The 27782-nt window shown below is 54.8% G+C and overlaps 8 protein-coding genes across 8 annotated transcripts; 3 read left to right on the top strand and 5 right to left on the bottom strand.

Moving 5' to 3' along the window:
• Nucleotides 1-1277: 1277 nt before the first annotated feature.
• Nucleotides 1278-5420, bottom strand: MRS44_001237 (uncharacterized protein; the record flags this gene model as incomplete). Its single annotated transcript, XM_046282600.2, has 11 exons — nt 1278-1432; nt 1492-2155; nt 2205-2780; nt 2838-3105; nt 3157-3292; nt 3348-3563; nt 3645-3726; nt 3813-3949; nt 4383-4431; nt 4685-5115; nt 5174-5420. The coding sequence occupies 11 exons, from the start codon at nt 5418-5420 to the stop codon at nt 1278-1280; spliced, it is 2961 nt and encodes a 986-aa protein (XP_046139143.2).
• Nucleotides 5421-5888: 468 nt separating this feature from the next.
• On the top strand, nt 5889-6373 carry MRS44_001238 (uncharacterized protein; the record flags this gene model as incomplete). The annotated part of the gene is made up of 2 exons (XM_065623612.1): nt 5889-6025; nt 6079-6373. The coding sequence occupies 2 exons, from the start codon at nt 5889-5891 to the stop codon at nt 6371-6373; spliced, it is 432 nt and encodes a 143-aa protein (XP_065480050.1).
• Nucleotides 6374-7021: 648 nt separating this feature from the next.
• On the bottom strand, nt 7022-8666 carry MRS44_001239 (uncharacterized protein; the record flags this gene model as incomplete). The annotated part of the gene is made up of 3 exons (XM_065623613.1): nt 7022-8183; nt 8243-8459; nt 8528-8666. 3 exons carry the CDS (start codon nt 8664-8666, stop codon nt 7022-7024), a joined length of 1518 nt encoding a protein of 505 aa, XP_065480051.1.
• Nucleotides 8667-10174: 1508 nt separating this feature from the next.
• Nucleotides 10175-12640, bottom strand: MRS44_001240 (uncharacterized protein; the record flags this gene model as incomplete). Its single annotated transcript, XM_065623614.1, has 4 exons — nt 10175-10237; nt 10293-12121; nt 12362-12385; nt 12448-12640. The coding sequence occupies 4 exons, from the start codon at nt 12638-12640 to the stop codon at nt 10175-10177; spliced, it is 2109 nt and encodes a 702-aa protein (XP_065480052.1).
• A 4170-nt stretch (nt 12641-16810) lies between these two features.
• On the bottom strand, nt 16811-17987 carry MRS44_001241 (uncharacterized protein; the record flags this gene model as incomplete). The annotated part of the gene is made up of 3 exons (XM_046267436.2): nt 16811-17159; nt 17222-17844; nt 17901-17987. The coding sequence occupies 3 exons, from the start codon at nt 17985-17987 to the stop codon at nt 16811-16813; spliced, it is 1059 nt and encodes a 352-aa protein (XP_046138505.1).
• A 400-nt stretch (nt 17988-18387) lies between these two features.
• MRS44_001242 (mitochondrial 54S ribosomal protein uL16m) lies at nt 18388-19254 on the bottom strand (the record flags this gene model as incomplete). The annotated part of the gene is made up of 3 exons (XM_046274957.2): nt 18388-18572; nt 18629-18770; nt 18823-19254. The coding sequence occupies 3 exons, from the start codon at nt 19252-19254 to the stop codon at nt 18388-18390; spliced, it is 759 nt and encodes a 252-aa protein (XP_046138504.2).
• A 326-nt stretch (nt 19255-19580) lies between these two features.
• MRS44_001243 (uncharacterized protein) lies at nt 19581-22906 on the top strand (the record flags this gene model as incomplete). Its single annotated transcript, XM_046274956.2, has 5 exons — nt 19581-19680; nt 19730-19781; nt 19829-19870; nt 19923-22535; nt 22591-22906. The coding sequence occupies 5 exons, from the start codon at nt 19581-19583 to the stop codon at nt 22904-22906; spliced, it is 3123 nt and encodes a 1040-aa protein (XP_046138503.2).
• A 1428-nt stretch (nt 22907-24334) lies between these two features.
• MRS44_001244 (uncharacterized protein) lies at nt 24335-27515 on the top strand (the record flags this gene model as incomplete). Its single annotated transcript, XM_065623615.1, has 11 exons — nt 24335-24413; nt 24484-24555; nt 24727-25244; nt 25287-25735; nt 25794-25876; nt 25925-26020; nt 26077-26234; nt 26301-26427; nt 26477-26653; nt 26761-27216; nt 27265-27515. 11 exons carry the CDS (start codon nt 24335-24337, stop codon nt 27513-27515), a joined length of 2466 nt encoding a protein of 821 aa, XP_065480053.1.
• Between the last annotated feature and the right edge of the window lie 267 nt (nt 27516-27782).

The following is a 27782-nucleotide window of genomic DNA, read 5'->3' on the forward strand; positions in this document are numbered from 1 at the left end:
GAGGGACCCTCAAAAAAATGAGACTATCCCTTGAGGGCTGAGGTTGGTTTCCGTGTTTGCTTGTGACTATTTCTTCACCGGTCCCAGTTGTCGGCGCCCATCAGAAACGATACATCATGTCTCTGCCGGCTGGCGAATAAACCACCAGGCCCGGCTATCTCTCAAGGCCGACGCGCATTCCAGTTATGCACTCTCACACACTTTCTCACTCTTTCACTCTGCCTTGTCTCTTGTTCCAACGCCATATCCCTGCCGCCCATCTTCGTAACAACCAACAAAAGAAACAAACTAGGTAGTTATTAAGCGAATGCGGAACCACCACATTGTTGCCAGCCGCTCATTGAAGGCTGGGGAGGCAAGAAAAAGCAACTTCTGGCAGGTCAACGACTCTGCTACAAGGGAAAAGAAAGCACAAGGCACAAAAAAAAAAAACCCACACACCAAGGAGCGGCTCCGACATGATGAATGGGTCACTCACCATCTTGGGTCGTGTTACACACACGCACCCACGCACACACAGACACATACACACAGTCAGGCAGGCAGGCAAACAAACGTAGACACGGCACAGCTGGATCGATCTCGACAGGGCTGACAGGCTGACAGGGCATCCCCCTTCATCTCTTGGTCGTCATCTCGCATTCTCCCTCCTTGGCTTCACTCAATCTGTTGCTTATTGCTCTCCAATCCACACGACAGCACAGCACAGCACAGCACAGCACAGCACACTCTGCCCCCGATCCTCGAGGATCCCCCGTCATCGACTGCATCTCCGCGTCTTTTCGTCGGTGGATCTCTCTCTTCCGAGTTCGGCCTCCCACATCCCGATCCTCGTCTACTTCTTCGTCCCTGTCTTGCCCCCCCGTCACCACAAATGCATGGCACCGCACATCCGAATCTCCTCGTGACTCTCTGTGATGCATACGAGCTCAATTGCTCCTCTCCAATTGCCCGTCGTCTTGATGTCCGATTCCATCATCGTGGGGGCCTCTCCTGATTGTTGCCTCCCCATTTCCAGACTCTCACTTCAGCCCCATTCTCAGCTTCACCTGAACTGGGCCTTGAGGGAACCATCATAGACTCCCAGTGACAATGCTGTTCACGGGTATTCTTCTCCATTGACCACTCCTTGAAGTCGATCGATACTTCTACATGGCATACATCTACATGTCTCGTTTCAATGTCATTGAATGATGAATCTCAAGTACGCCATCTACTTTTACCCTTGCTCGCCCGCCACCCCCACCCTTGATTCTCTATAACCGGGTCTCTTCTCTTTACATCTTGTTTTCCAGACGTCGCTCAACCTTGAGCTTGACAAGAGACTCGAGGGCCTCGTCGATCGGCACCAGTTCACCCTTGGTCTGAGTAGCCTGGTCGTCTCGGTTGCGGATGTTGACGGTGCGCGACTTGGCCTCCTCAGCACCAACCACTACATCATCGAGTTAGCCATCGACCCGTGTTAACCATAGCCTGTCATTGTAAACATACCAAAGATAAAGTTGTACTGCTCCAGCTGGCCAGTACGGATCTTCTTCTGGAAGGTGTTGCCACTGAGGTCAACATCAATGTACAGCTCCTTCTCCTGGAAGATCTGCTGGATCTCCTTGGCGTAGTCGTTCACCGCAGGCATGACGGGGACAACCAGGATCTGTCGGGGGCTGAGCCAGAAAGGCCACTTGCCCGCAAAGTGCTCTGCCAGCACACCAAACATTCGCTCAAAGCTGCCCAGCACAGCACGGTGAATCATGACAGGACGCGAGTATCCCGCGGGGAGATCCTCCGAGGGGTCGCTGCCGTCGCTGACTCCGCTCTCGTCCTTGGCGGCCACATATCGGAGCTTGAATCGTCGGGGAAGGTTGAAGTCGAGCTGAATAGTACCGCACTGGTGGTCTCGGCGAAGGGCATCGTATAGAGTGATGTCGATCTTGGGGCCGTAGAAAGCACCATCACCAGGGTTGAACTCCCACTTGGCGTCGTTCTTCTGGGCAAACGACTCCAGAGCCTCCTGAAGCTTCTGCTCGGCAATATCCCAGGTGGCGATGTCACCAACGTACTTCTCAGGGCGGGTAGAAAGCTTGAGCTTGAAAGAGAAGCCAAACAGGCCGTACACGGCGCTCAGGAAGTCAAAGGCAGACTCGATCTCATCTCGGATCTGTCTAATGTCAGTATTTCGACTCAACAAACGGTTTAGTCTCACGCACCTGGTCCACAGTACAGAAGATGTGTGCATCATCCTGCTGGAAACGACGGACTCGGGTAAGACCAGACAGGGCACCCGAGAACTCGTTGCGGTGCAGCACACCGAAATCGGCCATCCTCCATGGCAGGTCCTTGTAAGTGACGTCCGAGTGGGCAAAGATCTTGCAGTGTCCGGGGCAGTTCATGGGCTTCAGGCCATATCGCTCCTTCTCGACGTCAAAGGTGAACATGTTCTCCTCGTAGTGACCCCAGTGACCAGAGATCTTCCACAGATCCGCCTTGTACACGTTGGGGGACATGACCTCGGTGAAGCCACGTTTTCGGTACTCGCCCTTGAGGAGATCCATCAGGGCATTGTAGATGCGCACACCGTGCGGCAGGAAGAAGGTGGATCCAGGAGACACCTCGTCAAAGAAGAAGAGCTTCTGGTCCTGGCCAATCTTTCGGTGGTTGCGCTTGGCGGCCTCGGCCAGGAAGTGCTTATACTCCTCGAGCTGCTTCTTGTCGGGGAATGAAATACCAGCAATTCGCTGGACGGACTCGTTGTTGCTGTCACCAAGCCAGTAGGCGGCAGAGTTCTGTCATTGTTAGCTCCCGTGTCCTGTTTAAAAGCTTATAGGCCAGAAAACACGTACCCTGAGGACGGAAAAGGCCTTGATGTTGCCGGTGGTAGGAACGTGAGGTCCTCGGCACAGATCAATCAGGGGTCCACAGCGGTAGACAGTGCTCTTGGTGCCATCGGGGACTCGCTGGTTGATGAAATACTCCTTGTACTTGCTGTACTTGAACATCTCGAGGAGCTCATCCTTGGTCATCTCGAGACGCTCAAAGGGCTGCTTCTGCTTGATGATGCTGTTGGAGAGCTGCTCCAGAGCCTTCTTGTCCTCGTCGGCAATCACTTGCCTGTTATCTTGTTAGTATGCGACTGCAAAGGGTAGCACCAAGTAAACATACTCTCCCATGTTGGCCATATCATAATAGAAACCTGGGGGGTCCTCAGTGGGGGGTCCATTGCAGAGGTAGCATCCAAAGCGTCGCTCGGCAGCCTCTCCGAGAATGTGGGCAGACGAGTGCCAGAAGACCTTCTTGCCTGTCTCGTGCGTCAGCCGCGCCACCCCGCACTTGAGTTTACAATACAATTCTACCTTCGGGGTGCTCAAAGTCGAGGAGCTCGAGCTTGCAGCTCTTCTCGAGGGGTCGGGTCAGATCCCACAGCTCGCCGTCGACGAGGGAGATGACGGTGCGCTCGAGGAGCGACTTGGAGATGCCCTTGGCGATGGAGAAGGGGGTGGTCTCCCACGAGGTTCCGGTGTGCTCCTTGCCATTGGGAAGAGAGATGATGATTTCCTCGCGAGGTTTCTCTGCAGTCGTGGTCAGTCGATTCGATTCGAGACGCGAGTCGTGGCAAAGCCGGATAGGATAGTTTTTTCTTCACCACGCACCAGCGATTTCGGCCTCCTGTCGAGCCTTGATCTTGTCGAAGAGGTCGAGTCGGTGCTGAATGAACTCGGGGAGATCTGGTAGCTACGACGTGGGTTAGCAATGGGGTCGCCATGGCCATGATGCCATGTTTCTCTCGGCGGGTGGCCAGCAGAGGGAGGGGCACAAACCTCGAGGCCAGAAGACTTTCCACCCTTGGCGGGCTTCTTCTCCTTGGGCTGCTTGGCGGGGCGGGAGGGCAGGCTCTGCTCGGGGGCGCCCTCGGCCGCTTTCACAGCATCAGCTTGTTCGGACGACATGATGAGGACTTGCAAGATGTTGCAGTTGTGGTGGGAGAAGTTGCGGTCTTGGGTCTGCCTCTGTTGATGGCGGGGCACAGGGGGCATTAAACGCTAGGTGGGGTTGAGTCACTGAACGAGTCTGACAGGGGTCTTGGTGTTGTTATCGGCGGCTCAGTCTTATCGGTAGATCCTCGGTGGCCAATCAATCTGCCCACTCTGTCTCCGTAACCAGCCTGGACTGACAACTATTGACCATCATGGCGCCTTCATCTCGGCCTTGAGCGTCCGTCTGTATGCTATTTTGGGGCTGACTCCTGAGAGCAATCTTGCATGTCTGTCAGGGCCTCATATCATTGGCCTCCTGAGATCATGTTGAAGCTTCTCTCACCGTCGTATCGATCTGGTACGGTCACAACGGGATCATTTCGCAAATGATCAGTGCTTCGAAACACCATGTACAGTCATCACAGACATATTGGACACCCAGACTCAGATCCGAAATCGCAATCTGACTCATGTTCAGTAATTCCCTTGTTCCAAGCTCAACCAGGGGTATCAGGCCATTCTCTAACCCAGTAGCTCCGTAACTCCTTACCGTATCATCGTATCATAAATCCCATACAAAGCACACACAAACAACGAGCACTCTCTCATAGCCCATACCGTGTGACGCACTCCTCCTTGTGCGCTTCCAGACAGTCCAGCGCGCAGACTCTTGTCCCGCACTTCATACACCTCACACGTCCCCAATACCCGCACACTGAACAAAACACCCTCGTCGGGTATTTCGGATCCCAATTGCCCATCGCTTCACCATAGTTTAGAGGTGGGTGAGCTAGAAGCTTGCGCAGCTCCTCGTCGGACGGCATTTCGGGCACGCATGACATTAGCAGCGGGTCGTCATCGCCTGGGTGTGAAGTCGGGGGAGGTTTTGAGGATTCCGAGAGGACGGGCGGGAGGTTCGCGTCGGTCATTGTGATGTCTTCGTCCTGTGCGGGTTGACGAGATGATGTGGGAGTATCCCTCCTGCTGCCCGAGGACCGCTTATTGTTTGCGCCAGCCGTGTTGGATCGAGAGAGAGCAGGATTCGACTCTGCTAGTGCTTGCATCGCGAGGAAGTCGTCCAGGTGATTGCCAAAGGTCTTTTGCGACTGCAAGATCTTGCGAACATTGGGCGTGTGCTTCCCTTGAGCTGTTCAAGTTAGCTCCAGAGCCGACGAGCAAGACCATCATTCAGATACCTCTCCCACTTTTGACCGGCAACGGTATAGTATTGTCTCTTCCACCATCTTTATCCAATGCCTCGACCTCTTTTCGTATCTTCGTATCTTGGCGCGCCGTCAAATCGCTGAGGGTTAAGCCAGGCGCATTCCGGGCGCGCTTCCTGTTGGTAGGCGCCGTCGAGCGGCTGGCGATAGTGTTGTCGGGAACATAGGCCCAGCCGGGAGCCGATGTTGTCTTGGCGCTGGCGAGCTCGATCACTCCAAAGTTATTCATTGCAGATTTGCTGATGATGCCTTAAAAGCTTGTGAAGTTGGCTCGTGAGGATGCTCCAACGTTTTGTTTCGCGAAAGCGACCCCTCGACATTCGACACCCGTAAGAGGTATTTGTCCAATAGATAGGTTATGATAAGAGCTCTGTGAGTAGTGGGGCCTCAATCATCCCAAGTCCGGGTTAGCGTACGGCTCAAAGTCTTGTGGTTGGCTGATAGCTTTGAAGGTGTGAGCAAATGGGGGTGTAGACACATCAAACTCATACCGGTCGGAAAATCTGCCGGAGCCGTTGCTCCCCTCGCAAGACGTGACGTAGCCAATCACGCGCAAGAACTGTCCAGCGAAGCACAACCGCTCAGAATATTCCGAGCACCCGACGGGTAGCACCTCTGACGTCCATCGCCCATCACAGCCAGCTTCTCTCGCCTCTTAAACACCGCAATCCCCCGTCGCCCACCCACCCACGAAACAATGTCCCTGCCGTCAAGAGTCCTCCTCTCCAGCAGCAGCCGCGCGCTCGCTGCGCGGAGCTTCCACACCTCCGCCCGACGAATGGCCGACGCCGCGCCTCTGCCGGCCCGGAAACCCATGGGAGCTTTCCGGGGAGGGTGAGTCGGGACCGAGAATCCCCAGCTCGAGGAAATCGGAATTGGCTAACCAGATCGTCCGCCAGCCTCTTCGGCTTCCTTCTTGGCAGCTTCCTCTCCGGCAGCGCCGCCTACAGCTACCTCCTCAAGGAGTACAAGACGGCCAACGACCTCTTGACCGAGGACATCTACGTGCGTAACCAAAGGGATGAGGCAATTGATAAGCAACGACCTCGATTCAACCCCGTCCGACCTTGCGATCCGGAAGCTGACCCCACCATCACAGACCCTCCAGGCCTCCGTCACCCGCCTCAGCAACTACGTCCAGGCCCTGGAGACAAAGACGCAGGGCAAGAAGTAATGGATTGATACAACAACAAGAGAGGTGGAAAAGTGTATAAAAGGGGGATCAGGCCAGGGCGGATCTCTCCTCGAAATTGCCAGGTTGACGTGGTGGAATCAGAATGGCCTGGTCACATTTCTTGACATCTCGAGGCAATTGGCGAAGAGGAGGAGAGATCGAGGGATTTGTACGATTCTGTCCCACGTTGAGGACGTGTTTGTAAGCCCGATTCATAAACATATACGACTTACGCAATCCGATAATACGCTGGGCTGCAGTCATGACTTAGACTCATATCTTGATTGTAAAGAATGGGAGACAGACCATAGACTGAGAGGTCTAGTGCGCTACGGATAGACGGATCCTGAAACCTCCAAACCATCAGTCTCTTGTGTGCTCGGCTTTCAAGTCGTTGGGGCCGAGCAAATGACAGACCACGCAGTTATGGTCAACTTTCACCCACATTCCTCATGTTTGCCACAGATCATGTCACGGTTCGGTTCAGGAACAAGCAGTATAGTGTATCAAGTGGTAGTCAATCATCATTGTCCAATTTTGCCACGGAAACTAGTAGCAAATCTCATCAGAGGTGCCATCAAACGACAGCACCATCAAATCCCGCGCCCGTGAAATCAGATAAGCCCCTTTTAGTATACTAATATGACATCATGTGTTTACAGCTCATCATGGCCATCGGCCTCCTTCTCCTTCTCAGCCTCCTTCTTCTCCTCACTGGCGGCGGGGGCAGCCTCCTCAGTACCCTCCTCCTTGGCGGAGAGCGAGGCCTTGTACTTGCCGTTCTCCTTGATGAACTCGGCGAGGTCCTCAACAGTGCGGGAGCCCTGGTAGGTGACGGGAGCGTCCTTGCCACCAGCGGGGTACAGCTTGATGGTGGGGAAGCCCTGGATCTCATCGGGAACGTCGTTCTGGGTGGCATCAACCTTGGCGATGACAACCTTGTCCTTGAACTCAGAGGCAGCGAACTGGGTAGCAAGCTCATCGTACTTGGGGGCGAGAGCCTTGCAGTGACCGCACCAGGGAGCGTAGAACTCAATCAGGACATCCTTGGTGTCGTCGAGGACGATGTCGTTGTAGCTCTTGGCGACGACGACGGTGACGGGACCCTCCTGGGTCTCGGGGATGGGCTCAGACTTGATGCTAGGCTCAATCTTGCCCTCGGAGAAGTCCTCAACGAACTTGGCGATGCTGTCGTGGGTGATCTCCTTCTCCTGGTCGAAGGGGAACTTCTGATTCTTGGCAATCTCCTGGATGGCGAAAGAGGGGAACTTGTCGGTCTTGAGGTTCAGGTTGCCAGCGTGGGCACCGAAAGCCTTGGCGTCGATGGTGGCAAAGTTGATCTTGCCCTTGTACTTCTCAGCAATGGGCTTGATGGCGTCACCGAGCTCCTTGCGCTCCTCAGCGGTCTCGGAGAAGATGTAGGCCAGGGGGATGCCGGCAGACATGTAGCCGGCGTAGGTCTCAGGGCCAACCTCGCCAATGAGAGGGGTGGCGGAGGTGGAGATGAAGGACTCGATGGCCTCAGCCTCGAACTTCTCGGTGAAGGTGTTCTTGCCCTCATCGAAGGCCTTGTAGACAACCACGGCGGGGGCCTTGACGCCCTCAGCCTCGGCGACGGCGGCGTCGTTGACGCCACCGAAGAGGTAGGTGTCGCGGAGACCCTCAGCGATCTTGGAGAAGGTCTCGTTGGAGGCCTTGTCGTCGGCGTTGATGTAGGCGATGACGACGACCTTGTCGGCAGTCTTGAACTCCTCGAGGGTGTCCTTGGTGAGGATGGAGACAGCGGGGAGGGACTGCTTGATCATGTAGGAGGTGATGCTGGAAGATGCCATGTTAGCAGGCGAGCTATTGACAGTCTCTAGAACAGGTCGACTTACCCAGCAGCCTTGCGCTGACCGCTGTAGGGAGTGATGTTGTCAAGGCCACGGAAGACCTTGAGGGTGGGGTAACCCTCGACACCAAAGTTCTTGCAGAGGTCGGCCTCCTCGGTGCAGTCAACCTTGGCAAGCTTGATGTTCTTCTCCTTGAGGGTAGTGGCAGCCTCCTCGTACTCGGGGGCGAGGGCCTTGCAGTGGCCGCACCAGGGAGCGAAGACTGTTGGAGATCATGTTAGCAAGCTGCAAAAGGCGGGGAGAGCAGGCGGGGTGTCAATCGAGACTTACACTCGGCAAGGACGAGGTCGTTGGACTTGATGAACTCGTCAAAGGTGTCCTGGGTGAGCTGGTGGACATCCGAATCGGCGGCGGAGGCATAGGCAGCCAGAGCCGCCATGAAGCCGCAGGCGATGCGCTTGTGATACATGATGGGCCGTCTGATGGGTATCCTAGAAAACACAAAGAAGGGCTTCGCTGGGAGACGGGCAAGGGAAAGGTCAATGATATGGGGGGAGGAAGGAAAGGAGGAGGAGATGTTCGAGATGGGAAGATGGAGGCGGAGAGTTTTGTACTTGTACTTGAGGACAGGTAATCCAATGGATCAGTCAGTGGTTCAAGCACTCAGTCAAGGCTGTACCTAAGCTGCTGCTGCGGCTGCGACGTGCGGCTGGGCTGGGGTCTGGGTACATGGAGGTGGGCTGGGGGGCGATGAATGGATGGATGGAGGGGCTCAATTGAACAAGTGTCCCCTTTGGCGGCTGGATTGGATTGATCATCAAGCCCAGGCAGCGCGGGCAGCACCAGCCGGACCTGCCCTGAGCACCTGCAGTTGGCAGCACGGCCCCATGGGCCCCTCCAGGGGGCGGGCTAGTGGGCCTTTCAGCGGGTTGTGGCGCATCCTCAGGGCAGCTCTGGCCTATGAGGGCCCCTGCACCGCCTGGAAGGGGACCTGCCCACCCCACCTGCACCTTCACCCCCAGGTGCTGCGGTGCTTGTAGGGACCTTGGATCGCCGGGTCCCATTCATGGATGGATGGTATGGCATGGTATGGCACGGCATAGGCATCAGCTGGCGTTAATCCTTATAAATCCGGAGTGCTAAGCTCTAGAACTTTGTTGAACAGGCCGAATTAGTAGACTTGATGCGCTTCCAGCTCTTGTCCATCCTCTACGTGTCTATCATGGCTGCAACCCCAAGCTCCACGTATTCATTCCCGTCCTCTCTCAAATGAGGAACCTTAATGTCGACGGACGTGCAAAAACACTTTCCCAATTGAGCCGCAACGGGATATTATCTTCCGAACGAAGGGGCGCATGGGAAGGCGAACCCTGTCAACAGAGCAGACAAAAGACGTTCGAGTTTTTGGCTGAGTGGTGGCGATTGACTCGTCTCACCGGGAGGGTAAAAGAAGAGGCCACGTCTCTAGGTTTTAGCTACAATATCTGGACTATCCATCCAAGCCCAGCCCAGCCAGGCCGAGGCCCCCTTTCTCAGTGGGAACTAGGTCATAATTGAGGAGGTTAGCAACCTGGAAGTAGGTAGTATTATCCGTAAAGCCGTTGATGCCTCCGTTGTTGACCGAGCAATAAACACATCACCTCAGTCATTGATTCATATGGCTCATTTCTAGACGTTTCTTTTTGTCTTCCTGAAATAATCTTGTGTGTACAAAACAAAACCGCAATGCTCATAAAATAGCTTCATAAAAACGGTTCCCAAGCCATCGAGAAAATCCTCTTTCAGGTAGTGTCGTGGCTGTATTGTATCCCAGCATCAACCCCAAAACACCGCACGGGACGTCCATTTAATTCCGGGTCGCTTCTCGACCTCTCTCATCCAGATCCCGTTTGCCTTGTATCCATGGTATATAAACTCCACTAGATAAATGCACCATCTCATCCCTTCTCTTTACTCATCACATCATTCAACGAGGGCTTACTTGCGCTTGGCCTCATGCACGCTCTTGATAATCTTCTCCACGACAGAGGGATCAGACAGCTGCGTATCATGTTAGTCAATGTGCCTCAACTCTTGGATAGTAAGGGCAACTTACAGTAGTGATATCACCAAGCTGATCCTCCTCACCCGCGACAATCTTTCTCAACACACGGCGCATGATCTTGCCACTTCGTGTCTTGGGCATGTCGGGGACAATGTACACCGCCTTGGGGGCGGCGAAGGGTCCGATGCTCTTTCGCACCTGGATGATGAGCTCCTTGCGGAGAGCGTCAGTCGAATCAACGTTCTCCTTGAGATCAACGAAGGCGTTGACAGCCTGGCCGGTGAGCTCGTCGGCAATACCAACGACGGCGGCGTCAGCAACGGCGTGGTGCTCGAGGAGGGCAGCCTCGATCTCGGCAGTCGATAGACGGTGACCGCTGACGTTGACGACATCATCGACACGTCCTCGGATCCAGTAGAAGCCCTCGTGGTCACGGGCAGCACCATCACCGGTGAAGTAGTAGCCCTTGTAGACATCAAGGTAGGTCTCCTTGTATCGCTTGTGGGCTCCCCAGACGGTGCGGGCCATGCTGGGCCAGGGCTGCTTGAAGGCCAGAACACCCTCAACATCGTTGCCGTGGATCTCCTCACCGGACACGGGGTCGATGAGGGCAGGCTCGATGCCGAAGAAGGGCAGAGAGCAACTGCCGGGCTTGGTAGGAGTGATACCGGCAAGAGGGGTGAGGGTGTGAGAACCGGACTCGGTCTGCCAGTATGTGTCGACAATGTGGCACTCCTCCTTTCCAATAACCTCGAAGTACCACTTCCAGATCTCGGCAGCAATGGGCTCACCGACAGAGCCCAGAACTCGAAGGTGAGCGAACCTGCCTCGAACGTGCTCGTCACCGGCACGCTTGAGCAGTCGCAGGGCAGTAGGGGCGACGTAGAACTGGGTGACGTTGTGGCGCTCAATGATGTCCCAGTATCGGGAGAAGTTGGGGAAGGCGGGAGTACCCTCGAAGACGACGGTAGAGACACCGAGCATCAGAGGGGCGTAGACAACATAGGTGTGGCCAGTGATCCAACCGACATCACCACCGCAGAAGTATCGGTCGCCCTCGTGGATATCGAAGACGTACTTGCCGGTCATGGCAGCGCCAAGTAGGTAACCGGCAGTAGTGTGCAAAACACCCTTGGGCTTGCCAGTGGAACCAGAGGTGTAGAGGAGGAAGAGAGGGTCCTCAGAAGCCATGGGCTCAGGAGGGAAGTAGTTGGGCCACTTCTCAACCTCCTCGTGCCACCAGAAGTCACGGCCGGAGGTCCAGGGGATCTCGGAACCAGTGCGCTTATAGACGAGGACGTGCTCGACATCGGGGCACTGCTTAAGAGCATCGTCGACAATCTTCTTGGTGCCGATTAACTTGCCACCTCGCTTGCCCTCGTCGGTGGTGATGACAACCTTGCAGCCGGCATCGACAACACGGTCGCGGAGAGAGTCGGCAGAGAAACCGGCAAAGATGACGGAGTGGACAGCACCGATACGGACACAGGCCATGAGGGCGACAATGGCCTCGGGAATCATGGGCAGGTAGATGGCAACAGTGTCGCCCTTGCGGACGCCCATCTGCTTGAGGACCCAGGCGGTGCGGGAAACCTCGCGGAGGAGCTCGCCGTAGGTGACATTGCGGCCTTCGCTAGGGTCGTCGGCCTCGTAGATGATGGCAACACGGTCAGGATCAGCAAAGGCGTGGCGGTCGACACAGTTGTAAGAGGCGTTGAGGCGACCCTCGTTGAACCACGAGACGTCGGCGTTCTGGAGGCTGCCGCTGCGGGTGGTCTGGAAGTCGCGGTCCCATGAGATGAGCTCACGGGCGCGCTCAGCCCAGAACTTGTTGGGCTGGGTAATGGACTCCTTGTAAAGTCGCTTGTACTCCTCGAGGTCTAGAGAGTGGGTCAGAGACTGTTGAGGCTCCGGTGCGGATTCCGGGATTAACTTACTGGCAAGGTGGGGCCTGTGGGGGTGCTCTGTCGGGTAACGGGGTTAGCAAGACCGAGTCTACGGAGCGTAATAAGACGAAAGAAGAAAAGAAAACAACAACAGGCGTGACGAGCGAGGGCCAATGGGTGCCGCGGTAATCTCGTCTCGACGGAAAAGAAAAAGGGGTAATTGGTAATGCATACTGGCAAACATCCGCTGTGGGGGGTCTATGTGAGTCGTTAGCAACAAGTCCAATGGGCGCCGAACCCGGCCGGGCACGCGAGCTTACGGTAGGTGTCGACAAGGTGGGCCTCAGCGACCACGGGGGCCTTGGTCTCCTGGGCAGGAGCCTCTAGAGTCTTCTCGGCGACGGGTTGGCTGGCTGTAGGAGCGGGAGCGGCAGCAGGGACGGTCTCATTGGGGAGGACCTCGGGAGCCACAGCCGGCTCAACGGGGACTTGGGGGTTCTCGACAGTTGCCATTGTGACGGTTGGGGAACGTTTGTAAAAGATTTTTTTTTTTTTTTCGTTGAGGGACGCGGGCAGATGCGTATGCGGATGCCACGTCGATGCGGGGTAGCGTGACCGTGGAGCTTGTCAGAACTGACAGCTTTCGGTGTTGCTCTTCGGGGGAGAGGCCGAGGATGCGCAGTTGGAGTCGGGAGAAGAGAGAGGTGGATGAAGAGGAGAGTCCAAGTTGGTCAAAGATGGAGGGGAGGACGAGGGAGAAATAGTTGAGTTGAGATGGAGCGAGAGGTTTGATGAGAAGGTCCGGTCTGCGGGGGAGCTGGGGGACCATTGATTCTTTATGGTAATTTGGGTACATCGCCATTGGCAGGCCGGCCGGTAACTTGTCACTGGTACCTGCACCAACCGGCGAGCGGCGGCCGGCGAACCGGGGGGGCCATTGCCAGCCCAGAGCCGTAGCAGCACCGCCGTGATCCTTTCCCCCGAGCCATGTCCCGAAGAACCACAGCCAGCCCAGCACCCAACTCCCGTCGGCCAGCCAGACTACCAGAGTCATTCATTGCCTAGCCAGGCTCTTGACGGTTGCCCCCCCATGCATCGTCATCGGGCAAGACAGCCATTCGCCGCTCCCGCACACAGACGCTCGGGTCCGGCACTCACTCCAGCATCTGGCCAGCATCCAAATGCTTGGTAACCCCAGAACACAGCAGGGGTGACTTGACGTCCAATGTTGTCGCAAGGCTGCCCGTGCGCTGCCACCCATAGCCGGCAGTCCTGGCCCTATTCCAGGTCGAGCTTTTGCCATGCGCCGCCATCATGGTGTCTACGGTCGGTATCTCCCTGCCATCCCACCATGTCTATCCAGGGCGCAACGGAGGTAGCCCGTTGCCCTACGCCCGAGGTGTGATATGGACGGATGGCTGTTCTGGCTATGCCTGCTCTGTACATGCCTGCTGGAGGTGGTTGCCTTTAATTCTTCTTCCGGTTCCGTACCGTCTATCGATGTTTACGGACCCGAGCACCCCCATGGCAGCGTTGCTTTCGTCCTGTCATCCTCCGTTGAAGTGGCGGATATCCTGAGGGATCTTGTACGGGCTCCCTATACTAATCTAATGTTGTAATCTCATTCAAGTCAAGCTGCAATCATCAATCAGTCTCGGTCGCGTCTGCCTCTAATTCCATCGCGACTTTTCCTGGGTGTGGTGGGGTCCCGAACACCGGGGGCGCCAGCTTCAAAACCCACCCACCACCGTCTTGCGATTTGGGATGCTGACGGTGGATTATCCACGACTGGATACACCGTAGCTCTCTGTGGTCCCTTAAACTGGAGCTTGTGTTCCTGGCGGAGCCGAGGTCCTTGCGCCCTAGCTCATCAAGAAGAAACTTTAGACACTGGTTTTGTCGAGGTTGTGGTGATGATAAGCTGTGAAGCCATCTTGACCGTCTTCTTAACCCCCCGGCGCCCCTCCAGGATTATGGACTTTTTTTCTGCCCTCTTCCTCCTGAAATCCCCTACCCTTGAGCCCCCATGCCGAGCTATGTGCGGCAGACCTCCCACGGTGGCTGATGGTGCAGCTACACCATGGGCAGGCCTGCATGCGGTACTTTTAGTACTGGGTACTACAGGTTCGTCCCTGGCTCCATTCCCGGCCCCATTGAGAATGCCTGCTGGCCACGACAGACATCGCAAGCCAGGACAGGGCCTTGATGCTGCACATTGGCTACCCGAAGGAATTCGGTATTGCCACTTGAAAGGGCCAAGACTGGAGAATCGTCGGTCCCCAGCCAAGGGGAGGAGGCGAGACAGATCGAGAGGCACACGGTCCGGGGAAAGGATGTCATGACGGAGCCGTTACGGCTCCGGACGCGGAAGAGGCTCGAGCTGGAGCTGCGGTGTCCCTTGCCCGAAACGGGCACCGGATCTCCCACCCAGAAAAACGTGTTATGTGATTGACCGTGGTAATCAGTGGAGCCTTTTTGGAGCTGGAGGCCAGCATCTTGGGCCGTATGCGGAGGGCGCGGCTCTAACATCCATGGGACGGACGGTGGAGTCTCAGGGATGCGAGGCGTCTCCTCGATGCAGGAGGAGAGCACGCCGGCAACGGCCCCTCATGAAGAGAGGCTGACTTGTCTAAGCGCCGCGTCCGAAGTCGCTGGATGAGTTATCTGCGCCTTTGAGGCATCATTGAAGATATCCCCAGTATGGCAAGAGTCTGTCATCGCAGCTCGACGCTTGAGGTTTTAGGCGCGTATTCGTTCCTGCCGCCGTCTCATCTGCCTTATAACCACTTCCGGTAAACGGGATGCATGCCCGCCGCCCGTGCAATGGCGCAGGTTGGCAGGTGCAGCAGCTGCCCCTCATAACTTCCCCCCGCATTCAAAATCTTCGGGGTTAGTCTGCACGGTTCCTGATTGGCCAGCCCGGCATGCCCCTCCACGGCAACATCCCAGAGGCTAGACCGTCAGGGTCTTAATTCTCCTCCGATTTTCACCTCCCACGCTCCTCAACAAAGTTCACTCCGTTTTCGAGACGGCGCTGCGCCAGGGCGCTGCAGATTACTAGGTACCTGGTACATCCTTCTCAGCCCATGTCGAGGCACTCAGTTACTGTTTCGGGGAGAATTGCTTGTGCTGGTCGAGATTAGGATTGCAATCTCAACACCATCCTTCAAGCCTGTCGCGCTCAACCATTTCCTCTTGCTGCGGCATCTTTCGGTGCTGAGAATCTCCCTCGTCGTCTTCCGGATATAGCCACCAATTACGGAGTACTTGTCCTTCAGCCGCTCATCGTGCCGTTTCGCTCAAGTCCCGAGACTCCCGTCCGTTTCAAGTAAGCGGCAGCTCTCTTGCTCAAAGCTTCACACCCCCTAAGCACCCTCCAATACCGAGATTAGAGCGAATGTGTGAGACTCTGCTGTTGACGTATCCGTCTCGCCGCTAGCTCGGGCTGGGCTCTCCCCTCGTGGTGGCTAATCCCGAATCGGCACTTCCACACGCCGCCCGAGCGCCCATCCCCAACCCGCCCGTCGACCGTCGACCCTTGTTCCATGCCCATCCCTGCCCCAACGGCCGGGCCAAAGCCCAGCTCTTGAACCGAAGCCACAGGAGCTGCATCATGGCTGTGGCGTTTGTTGCCGGCCCAAGCCACATCTGTGACGGCGTTTGAACATGGTTGCTGCCGTCTGGCCGTACCTTCGGGACTCGACCGAGATGTTCATCAGTGATGCAACGAACGGAACTTGTCCATTTGAAATGTCGGCACCGTCCTTGCTTCTCCCTTCCGCATGTGATGGATGCCCTCTCGCCCATTCATTCACCTAGTCTTGGTCAGCCTTGATTTGCTCCTCTCACCCAGCCGAAGGGCTCGAGATCCGCGGCTATTCCTCACCTCTCTGCGTCATCTCGAACCCACACACTTTGTTGACTCGTCCACACCCTTCCCCTCAGATTGCCCCTCCACGAGCTCCCTCGAGCTCTCCATGCTGGGGAGTCATTGGTCGTTCTGATTCTAGCACCGAAATCAACCGGAGTGTTGATTTTGTTTCCGCTTCGGGCAGTTGACGCTCCCTCTCGCAACTCCTCGGCATCGGGATGTAGAAGAATTCGCCGTCGCCCATGATGGAAGTTAACCCCGGCTTGGATACACAAACCTGAGACTGGGCGTCCTGTAGGATGTGAACGCTCAACGACCGCTCGGTTCATCCTGGTAGAGAGGCGGCCAGTAAGCAACAGATGCGATACCTCCCAGACGACCGGACGAACCCAACCTCCCAGGGCCAATCTCAAGACTTCCGTCTCTCCATGCGTCCTAGTCAGGGCAAGCTCTTGCAACTAAACAAGGCTCCGTTTCCCCATTTCCCCATTCCCCGCTCCTCGTCAACCCCTCAGTTCCGGGGCTCCACGACGGACCAGGTTGAGACAAGTATTGGTTGACAGGTCGGCCCCCTCAATGGCGACCCCTCGTCAACTCTGGTTCTCCATCTTCAGCTCTTGGCTTTGAAAGATTTTTGCTCTTTATCATATGTTAAGGCGGGGCTCAAAGAGGAGGCCACACGAGGTGGCCACGAGCCTGGGGTGCCAGTGAACGATATGGGGACAATTAGATGCAGTTTTCCGTTAACTCCCGTGGCACGGGGGTTGTGCTACGTAGACCTCCCTGAACGCCAACCACACATTCTGCCATGTTTACATGTCCATGCTCATCAGATACATCTCCACGATTCTCATGAACTTTGCCACAAACGCCTCCAGATGAAAGATGACCTTGGTTCCCGTCTTGATCCGATGCTCGTAGAAAGCTGCCCACTGAATCACCTCGCCCTTCAAACCGTCGTCGATAAGAGCAATCAGTTTGAAGGCCAGGGTCTTTAGGATGGTGGTGGGGGGAATGCAGTGTGTCAAAAGATCGTACAGCTTTGACCGCACCTGCAGGATCCTGGCTGGTGTGTGCTCCTCCAAAATTTCCTTCGCAATCTGTCCGATGAGGGCCTCCCAGTCTGCCGGCGGGATGGGCGTGCTGTCTGTAACCTTCTCACTGTACCTCGGGTTAGTCCCTGCTCGTACGCCTCGGCCGAAAGCTCCGTTGGGGTAACCTACTTTTGGGCATGTACAGCCTCGTACATGAGGAGGGCTCGCCGCAGGTTCCGTCCGCTCTCCTCCGCTATTCGCTGGTGCAGGCCCTTGACGACGGGCCAGCCCTCCTTCTTGGCCGACACGGCTAGCACGTCACAAATTTCCTCGTGGGTTGGCGCTGCCACCCTGACTAGAAGGGTTCTCGAGCGGATAGGCGCGATGATGTTGGCTGTCGAGTTCGCCAAGAGAATCAGCCGCAGGTTTGGCGAGTACTTTTCCATTGTTCGTCGCAGAGCCGCTTGCGCGTCTCGAGTGAGGTGGTCTGCTTCGTTGATGACCACGACCTTGAACCGCTGCTTCGCTGACTGGTCAACCTGTTGTGTTTGCGCCACCTCCTTCAACAAGTCCTGAACGACTACTCTGTCGTAGTTACCGACGTCGGAGGGCGTGATCTCGAGGTGGTAGATGGAGGCGACAATGTTGAACTCGAGCTTTCGATTGCTCGTCGTCTGGAATACTCGGGCATCGATCTTGATCTTCTCCACACCTGGGCCGTAAAGCTCCTTCAGTGTGGCTACTATCCGAGTCTTCTTTCCTGCGCCTGAGGGACCGTAGACGAGGAGGTGAGGAAAGTCGCCGCTCTGGGCCTGTGATACTTGAGGTTAGTGGTGGTCATCCCCTTCACTCTATGTGTGCTCCTCACGAGAGATTGCAGTCGACCCGATAGTTCATGGTGATATGTGAGGGAGTCCAGAGACCGCGGTCGGTGTTTGTCGACGATGAGAGCCATTGTAGAAGCTGCTTGGTGATGTGTTGAGAATCGTGGAAAGACAGCTTTTTTGGGTTGCGGGAAGACGCGTCGTCGCGTAAAGTGGATGGTCTCTGGAATCAAAAGTGGTCCGTGCGTCCGACTTATATGACTGGAGCCGTTCAGCAGGCAACGGCGCTATGAGGCTCTGAACCTGGAAACCATGATGGAATGGATGGAAACCTATGCAATATTCATCTACCAACCCTGACAGGGTATTGTAGAGATAAAAGTTGTGAAATTCATATAGGGTATGCTGGGATAAGAACCAATTCTACGTTTAATCAGGGTTACCAGGTCTTGAATATTGTATTCATACAGGTTTACATCAACATCCTTACACTTCGTTATTGTACAGTGTCTATGTCTCGTCAATTCTCCTCTAAGAGGAGCCAGAAGCTGCAGGTGTGCTTCCAACCTGAGTCTCAGTCGTTGGGGAAGAAGCCTTGAGCAGCTCAGCAGGGGCAATTTCCCGTCTCGGCCTCTTCAGCTCCTCCAGAGTTATGCCATCAAGCTTGGTAATTCCAACCATAGGGGCCTCGCCCTTCTTCACAAACTCCCATTGGCCTATAGCTTGTTAGTTGGATCCAATTGGTGTAAATCTGGAGCCCTTGGAACTCTACCTGGCAGCTTGTTGCCGGCCAAACGGAATGCATCCCTCACGACTTGCTCGTGAAGTCGTCCTCGAATCTCGAACAGAATCTGGCTCACAGCCATTCGGGTCGCCCAGTGATCGAATGAACCCTTACCCTTACCCATACGCATCTGCAAAGCCATGAGCTCATGTCCTGCCGAACATTGGGAAAGCCATTCTCACATCGTTACCGCTGACGTAGACACCAACGTTACAGTTCTTTCGCTTGTACAGTCGGTATTTCTGTCCTCGAAGTCGCACCTTGATGGTATCCTCAGCCATCTTCAATTGCTTTGCGCTGATTCTGCGGTGGTGGTCCGTCATTCGCAGACCGTAGTCGCCCCAGATCACAGTCGTTCCCTTGGTCGAGCCTCCAGTGGCCACACGGGGGCGTCCCTTGGCCATCTTCTTCTTTCGGTTCAGATTGGGCTCGAGCCAGCTGCCCAACATCGAGGAAGTCGTCGAAAAGGCGCGGACATTTTGGAGCCGTCGGGTCGCATCAAGAGTCTTCGAGGACTGCTGGAGAGGGGCGCGGAGTTGTCGCAGGGGCGAGGAAGCGCATATCCTCAGTCCCTGAAAGGCATTGAGCAATGCCGATGTGTTGGCGGGCTTCATGGCGGCGATCGGGCTTGTCGTCTTGAAGCTGCCTCGCATGACCGAGCTCCAGAAAATCTTCCCCGGCCGAAGATGGGGTGGAGTTGTGGCCTGAAAATCAAGGCCCATATGGCAGGGCCACTTTAGCCTGCAGTCACGGATCTCGCGTCAGCTTCGCGTTTGGTAGGAGCGGACGTGCACGTCACCAGACTCGAACTTCTAGGCTGCTCCTCGATTGCCTGAGATTGTCGGACAACCACTTCCCCCAGGCAACACTCGCGCATGGTATAAGTGAGGGCCGTTGCCCCCATATCGTCAGAATTGAGGCAAAATAATCATCGCCAACAATGCCTTCTGACATCCGGTCCTTCTTTGCGCCAAAGGGTGGTGCACCCCCAAAGCCTGCAGCCAAAAAGGCAGAGGAACCGGCCAAGACCAAGCGCACCAGTAAGTTCCAATGTTCTCTATCTTTTCCCATAATGCTGACGAAAAATAGAGGGCCGTCGAGTTGTTGAGGATAGCGAGGATGAAGAAGATGAAGTCGTTGAGTATGTATTTCTGTCATCTTGCACTACGTTTGCTGACGCCGAACTAGAGAGAAGAAACCAGCCAAGCCAGCACCCAAGAAGAAGACAAAGTGCGTTGTTCCTCCTGAAAACCCCAATTGCCTCTATTCTAACCCAATTCAGGGATGAGCCAAAGGGTGTAGCTATCTCCGCCGACGATTACTTTGCGTCAACAAAGAGCAGCAAAGCTTCGAGTTCAGCGACTCCCAAAAAACCTGCAGCCAAGTCTGACGTCCCGATACGTGCGAGCCCTCGAGGCAAACCTGCAACCGCGAAGCCTGTAGCACCTGCCAAAAATGGCACAGTTCCCGCTAAACGAAAGACAACGACCTCCTACTCTCACCATGCGGCCGATGATGATGCCGACGCTTACATGGATGATGGCGATGAAGAAGATGATGACATCTTTGCTGCCGATGCCAAGGGCCGCAGCAAGCGGAAGAACGATGACTATGAGGAGGACGAATCGGAGGAGGAGGGGCTCCCCAAGCCCAAGCGGGTAGCTACACGGGGACGTCCATCTGCAGCCAAGGATAACGACGTGAAGGTGACCAAGGCTGCACCTGCAAGCAAGAAGAGAAAGTCTCCAGTCGACGGCTCTGATGAGTCTGAGGATGAGATTCCACGCAAGAAGGCAGCTCCTGCCAAGCCTCGAGCACCTCGGACAACCAAGAAGAAGGATGAACCTGAGGACACCGAGATTCAAGATATTCTCAATAGCGTCGCTACTGTCCGAGCCCCTACACCACCACCCAAGGACCCTAATGCCAAGTTTGACTGGCGAAAGAACGCATTCGGAGGTGGCAATGCGGCTGCTCCACCGACGCAAGGAGGGGTTGAGCTTCCCGAGGGCGAAGATGAGTGTCTCTCTGGTCTGAGCTTTGTTTTCACCGGTGTTTTGCAGACTATCGGTCGTGACGAAGGTCAGGCGCTGGTCAAGAGGTATGGTGGCAAGGTAGTCGGTCAGCCCAGCAGCAAGACAAGCTTTGTGGTTCTTGGCGATGATGCCGGACCCAGCAAACTGGCAAAGATCAAGTCCCACGGCATCAAGACGATTGATGAGAATGGCTTGTTTGACCTGATTCGCAAGCTTCCTGCATACGGAGGAAGTGGCAAGGGAGCGCAGAAGGCCCAAGAAAAGAAGAAGGCCGAAGAGGAAAAGGTGAAGAAGCAAGTCGCAGAGATGGAGGCGGAGGAAAAAGCTCGAAAGGCCGAAGCAGCCAAGGCTGCAAAGAAAGCAGCAGCAGCTGGAGGACCGGCAGCCGGAAAGGCACCAGCAGCCGCTCCTCCTGTGCAGCTGCTGACATCCAAGTACGCGCCAACACAACTCAGTCACATCTGTGGCAACAAGGCCCAGGTCGAGAAGATCCAGAACTGGCTCAGGAACTGGCCAAAGTCTAAAAAGTATAACTTCCAGCGACGAGGCGCTGATGGTATGGGAGGTGAGCGTGCTATTATCATTTCTGGACCCCCTGGAATCGGAAAGACGACAGCTGCGCACCTGGCGGCCAAACTCGAAGGATACGATGTCCTCGAGAGCAACGCCAGTGACACTCGCAGCAAGAAGCTCGTCGAGTCCGGAGTCAGTGATGTCATGAACAACACGTCACTTCTTGGCTACTTTGCTGGCGATGGCAAGGATGTTGACGCTACCAAGAAGAAGATTGTTCTCATTATGGACGAAGTGGATGGTATGTCTGCGGGTGATCGTGGTGGTGTTGGCGCTTTGGCCAAGTTTTGCAGAAAGACAGAGATTCCCTTGATTCTCATCTGCAACGAGCGAAAGCTGCCCAAGATGAAGCCCTTTGATCATGTGGCCTTTGATATTCGATTCAACCGCCCGACCGTGGATCAAGTCCGATCCCGCATCATGACCATCTGCCACCGAGAAGGCCTGAAGCTGCCCCCCGCTGTGGTGGATGCTCTTATTGAGGGCAGCAACAAAGACATCCGACAGATCATCAACATGATTTCGACAGCGAAACTGGATCAGACGAGTATGGATTTCGACCAGAGCAAGGCCATGTCCAAGGCTTGGGAGAAGCATGTCATCCTCAAGCCATGGGATATCTGCCAGAAGATGCTCGCTGGTGGGCTCTTCGCGCCCGCGAGCAAGTCGACCCTCAATGACAAGATTGAGCTGTACTTCAATGATCACGAATTCAGCTTCCTCATGATTCAGGAGAACTATCTTCGAACAAAGCCCATGGCTCTCAACGGAAAGGGATACACCCAACGAGAGTACAACCTTAAGGCTCTAGAGCTTTTTGACAACGCCGCGGAGAGCATCAGCGACGGAGATCTAGTCGACCGCATGATTCATGGCTCTCAGCAACATTGGAGTCTGATGCCGACTCACGCGGTCTTCAGCACAGTTCGACCAGCGAGCTTTATTGCAGGCCAACTGATGGGCTCCAACTTCACATCTTGGCTTGGCAACAATAGCAAGTCTGGAAAGCTGGGCAGATACATCCGCGAAATTCACTCTCACATGCGACTCAGGTCTTCGGGTGATCATCATGAGATTCGCCAGCAATACCTGCCCGTTCTCTGGGATCAGCTTGTCAACCGACTGCAGCATGAGGGCAACGATGCCGTTGGAGAAGTCATCGACCTCATGGATAGCTACTTCTTGACACGAGAAGACTTTGACGCGATTCAGGAGCTCGGCGTGGGTCCAATGGATGAGGAGCGAGTCAAGATTGAGACCAAGACCAAGGCCGCATTCACTCGAACGTAAGTAAACATATGTAGCCTACTAATCAGCACACGACTAACATGGACTCTTTAGTTACAACGCAATGTCCCATCCTGTTCCTTTCATGAAGGCCAGCAACGTTGTGGCGCCCAAGGCTCAGCCCAAGGAGGTTCCTGACCTGGAGGAGGCTGTCGAGGACGATGACGCAGACATTGCTGAAGCACCAGAGGTTGACGAGGATGATGACGAGATTGATTTCAAGAAGGACAAGTACATCAAACAACCCAAGGCCAAGAAGGCCACCAATAAGGCCACCAAGGCGGCTGCCGACGACGATGACGAGGAGAAGCCGAAGCGAGGCCGGGCCAAGGCCAAGGCTACAGGAACTAAGGGCAAGGGAAAGAAGTAATGGGATAATTAGACGGTTTTTTTATTGACGCAAGGATGTCTGAGAGTATCTATCCAGTTAGATGGAGCCGGGTGTTGCAAGTTGCCTGGCCAATAAGGACTAGAGATGGCACGTGACCAGCATTTGTACGATGACAACAAGGAAAAGGAGCCCAGGGCATCGAGGACTCGGGCTATGTATTGTAATGAAACAAGTTTCTTTAGAGTATTGGTATTCGCATCGTGATGAATGATTATCGTACGTGTTCCTTGGTGGTTGTTAACCTGGTGTTGTCGTTGGTTGATATCTTGGTTGACCCCTGAGTGATCAGCCCTTTATTGTCCAACTCAGCTCGACATGACATCTTGATATACCTGTGTGTAGCTATTGAGATGAAGAGGATTATTGCAGATGATTGACGCAACGAGGCTGTGGAGGAGGCCGTCGTGAAGTGGTCGAAAATGGTGGTGTTCGACGAAGTGAACATCAAGGGCGACTTTGTGCGAACACACTTGTCCCTCGAAACATTCTTAATGTATTTTATTAGCATGTTCGGATCTACGAAACAATGAAAGCACTTTTGTACGTAGTCAAGTCATCTAAAATGGCGACGTGCCCACAGCTGTGGCTCTGTGGCCGTCCAAGGCCTCGACGCGTGAGGGGCAACTAGTCAACACAGGACAACAAGGTCAAGCAGCCGTGCCAACCGCACGTTGCCGTGGTTCCGACTATGCTGCAAGGCTCATCGCCGCAGTGACCGAGTTGTCAACTCGAGGGTGTGCCGCCGCTGGTTGACTGTGGCGTGTGGGTAGTGGTGCCTGGCAGCGAGCAACCTCTCGAGACAGACGCATGAGTTTCTCCAACGCCCGCACTCCCGTCGAAGGACATAATAGCAGTGAATGAGTTGTCAAATTGAAGGCGTGCAGCTGATTGGCTATGGCGTGTGGTTAGTAAGTGGTGCCGGGCAGCGAGCAACCTCCCCTATAGACATCTGGGTTTCTAGCACGCCTAGCACACCTACTGTGTGGTAAAGGGCATCGTCCCAGGGACCGAGTTGTCAAATAGAGGGGGTGCAGTTGATTGGCCGTGGCGTGCGGCTAGTGGTGCAGGAGGGAGCAACGCCCATAGATGCCTGAGTTTCCAGTACGTCCATCACGTCCAGCACGCCCGCGGCGTCTGCAACGCGCGTCGAAGGAAAACAAGCTATGCATTGCAATCAGAAACTGCCACAGAGGGCCCCGCTAAAAATATTTATACCCCTCCTCCAAACCGCGGCCCCCAATCTTCTTCCCTCAACACCACGCTTTCTTGCATCAACACCACAACACTTGATCGACAAAGCATCACTTTCCATCATCAGCGCAACCGCTATTCATCATCACCTCCTTCTATCATCACTATTTCATCATAATAGTAGACGATAGTTATCATTCATCCTCCATCGCGACGATGCAGACATCTGCATCGTTTCCCTCTGCCCTAGGCAGTCGGGTTTCCGATCTCTTTCGAGGTCATCGATCCGATACACGTAAGTCATCTACATTCACAGCCTTCCGATACCCTTCGCAAGATGTCTCTTCTCATTTACGCGTTTACAGGCTATCCCGTATCCAACGACAACACCAACATGCTATCGAGCACTCTCAAGGCCGCCAAGGCTGACCTGCGAAGTAAGTGTTGACCCCAAACGCACGCGATTTCATCGCTTTGATGGCACGCTGACCTAAATGATAAGAGCGATTTACGCTCTCAAAGGATAAGTCTTGGATTCGTCTTGATGGTAAGTCATTTGTTTCATCACTCTCATCCCCCCTTGGCACCCCTAACCCCCTTTGCAACAGAGTCGGAGCCTTTGATCTCTTCTGAAGGCCCCATTTCTCCGAAGCCTGCAAAGCGCTCTCTTTTGAACACACTTTTTGACACAAAGTCTGGTCGCAAGCTCCACAAGCGGTCGCGTTCGGATCCAACTCCCCAGAGCGATTCTACCGGCCAGCTTCCTGAGCTCGAGCTCGTTCTGCAACCCTATGAAGATGCCAGGATCTTCAGCGTTGGGACCAACCAGGCTCTCGACGCCGTCTACGAAGCCACTGTCAGCTCCCGTGAGTATTACAGCTGCACAAGTGGTTCATACGACGCTTCGTACGAGGTTGATGAGTGGTCGATCTCTGATCACGGCACCGTCCTGATCCGACGCCCAGCGGGTTTCCACCCAACTCGCTCTACTTCTCTCGACACCTCTTCTACTCACCATACCGTCTATGAAGAGCCTGTGACCCCAGAAGCCGAGGCTGAGTGTAGCCCTGAGATCGGCGTTTCCACTTACGACGAGCTCATTGGAGCGATTAACAAAGAACTTCCAGTTCCTTTCAATACCACTCAGACTGTGCAGACTGAGGCTTAGAATGCCGACGTCCAAGTTTCTGGAACCACCTCGACAGTTCATGAGAATGTCGCTGACAATGATGCCCCGATTTCTGTCGCGGATAACATCATTTCCGACAGTGAGGCTCACGACAATGAGCCCAGCGACCACGTCCAGGAGTCGTCTGATAACCGCAATCACAACATGGGAAACCATGACAACAACCTTGACGCGCGTTTCGTTCAACCAGTTTCTATGACTCAGATCAGTCGAGTCATGTCCAAGGTCATCGAGGGCCGAACCAAGAAGAACTTGATCTTGCGCCCGATCAAGGAACTTCGTCGCAAGCACAGAATCGTCTCGGCATCTTCCAAGAAGATCCAAAAGACTGAACACGGCGCCCGCCGATTCTTTCTTGCTGACAACAAGGTCACCACACCCATTGTTGATGAACACGACGACGCGCTTCCTGGACGCGCACCTGAGAGGTAAGTCCCCCTTGGATGAGATTCGCTTGGGTCACTTGAAGCTAACACTTGACAACAGCATCCATGAGTCTCATGAGAATGATCAGGATGCCATGAGCCAGCCTCATGCCGATGAAGAGCCATTCCATCAGCTGTCTACTCGTGAGTCAATGGACACCGGGAGCACTAACTCAATCCACAACAACTTAGCTCAATGCGACATGATTGTCGCCGCTTACCAAGGTGAATATGACCAACTCGAGCGTGCTCAAACACGCACCTCTGATCTCTGTGACACCCTGAGAGGTGAGTATCCGCCCTGACCCCAGCACAGTACATGCACATTGTCTAACGTCTTGCAGAACCTAACGACGCCGATGCTCGCTCTGAGCCTGAGCAACCCGAATTCACTGAGCCTGAACAGCTCGAATTCACTGAGGAGATGGCGGCCCTTGAGTCGTGGGCGCAGGCCTCGACTCACTGGGGAGATCCCAACATCGGCCCCGACACTGTTCGACAGGTGAGAGACGCTTCCCGCCAACTGATCCATGCCTTTTGACCAGATTTCTAACGCGTCGGCTTGCAGGGCTTCGAGGAGCATCTCAAGATTCTGAAACGCCTTCACACCTCTGACGCCAAGGGCAAGAACATTGAGTTGAACCCTTCCATCGACATGGACCATCGATCCCGCCCTACTGCCGTCCTTCCTGAGCGTAAGAACAACTCTGCCAAGTGCCGTGAGATGTTTCTAACTTGTGACAGTCTATGAGTCCCCTGACTTCGTTCACTCGTGGGTTCAAGATAATCTTGACCGCCAGACGGGCACGAAGCCCATCGACGCTCCATGCGAGCCTATGCAACCACACCTTGAGCAGGACGCCCCTGACACTCACAACATTGATCATGATGAGGACGAATTCATGGACTTTGATAGAGCAAGTCTTCCTCAACCCCCTCCCCTCGATGGACCCCAACTAACTGTCTTGACTCGCAGGATGAACTGGCCGAAGCGCTCTATCATCCACACGCCCGCCACATTGCTGGAGCTCACCCCCAGAAGGCTATGGACGCTTATTGCAACCTCGCATTTTTCCGCGCTGAAAGAAATGAAGAGGAGAACAGGCTTGATCGAGACCTCGGCCAGGTACGAGAACGAATCGATGCACGCAGCGCCCAGCTCGAACGCTTCTGCGCCCTCGTCCGACAGCTCGAGCAGCAGAACGAGGCCAAGGCAGTCCGCAAGCGTCAAGCGATTTATCGCCGGGTCTCACAGCTCATCAAGACTACCGGAGCGGAGCTTGCTCAGGCTATGTCTCGCTGCGTGGAGAAGCGCGAGCACTACCGCGAACTTCTCTATCGCGAGAAGGCTCTCGTCGAGGCAGTCCAAGACGAGGCACGACACATCGGCCTTGGCAACCACACTCCCAACGAGCTCGAATGGGCAGCTGAACAAATGGTGGCTGGTGACAGCCTCGAGTATGTCGAGGACGCTCTTAACTCTTGTTTCTGAACGGTCTCTTGTGACGGCCTAGCTCGACTCACAGATGTAGGGCATCACCACAAACAACAACGAATCACGAACTACCGACACAACTCCTTCGATCCGACTCTGCGACACCAGATCACATACACTGGACAACAGACAGGATCTCTACAAACTCTTCACATCGATTCTTCTTACACACACGCAGACATCTTGTCACCTCCATCATCAGGAAGAGGAGTCTTGCCCAGAGATCCCCTCGAGGGACACACCACAACACTTCGACATCGTCACGACACGGATATCATTGCTGGCTGAGGAACAGCTTGAGCGCACGTGCTGACGAAAACACCACACTTTGTCTTTTCCACTGATTCCACTGCGAGTTCTTTCTTCATCTTTTTCTCCTCACTCATCTATACTCTACTAAGAGTTTTCGGTCACCACACGACCCGGGCAGGACACACTGCACCATCGGAAAGGGAGGGTTCTTCTGTTTTTTCTTCAGCCAAGGGATATGGCTTCGCAATCTTGTTTTTTCTCATCATGACTCACGGAAAAGGGAACGGTTTTGTTTGACATTGT

This window comes from Fusarium solani, assembly GCF_023522795.1.
Source record: "Fusarium solani strain SB1 chromosome Unknown bctg00000000, whole genome shotgun sequence".
Lineage (NCBI taxonomy): Eukaryota > Fungi > Ascomycota > Sordariomycetes > Hypocreales > Nectriaceae > Fusarium > Fusarium solani.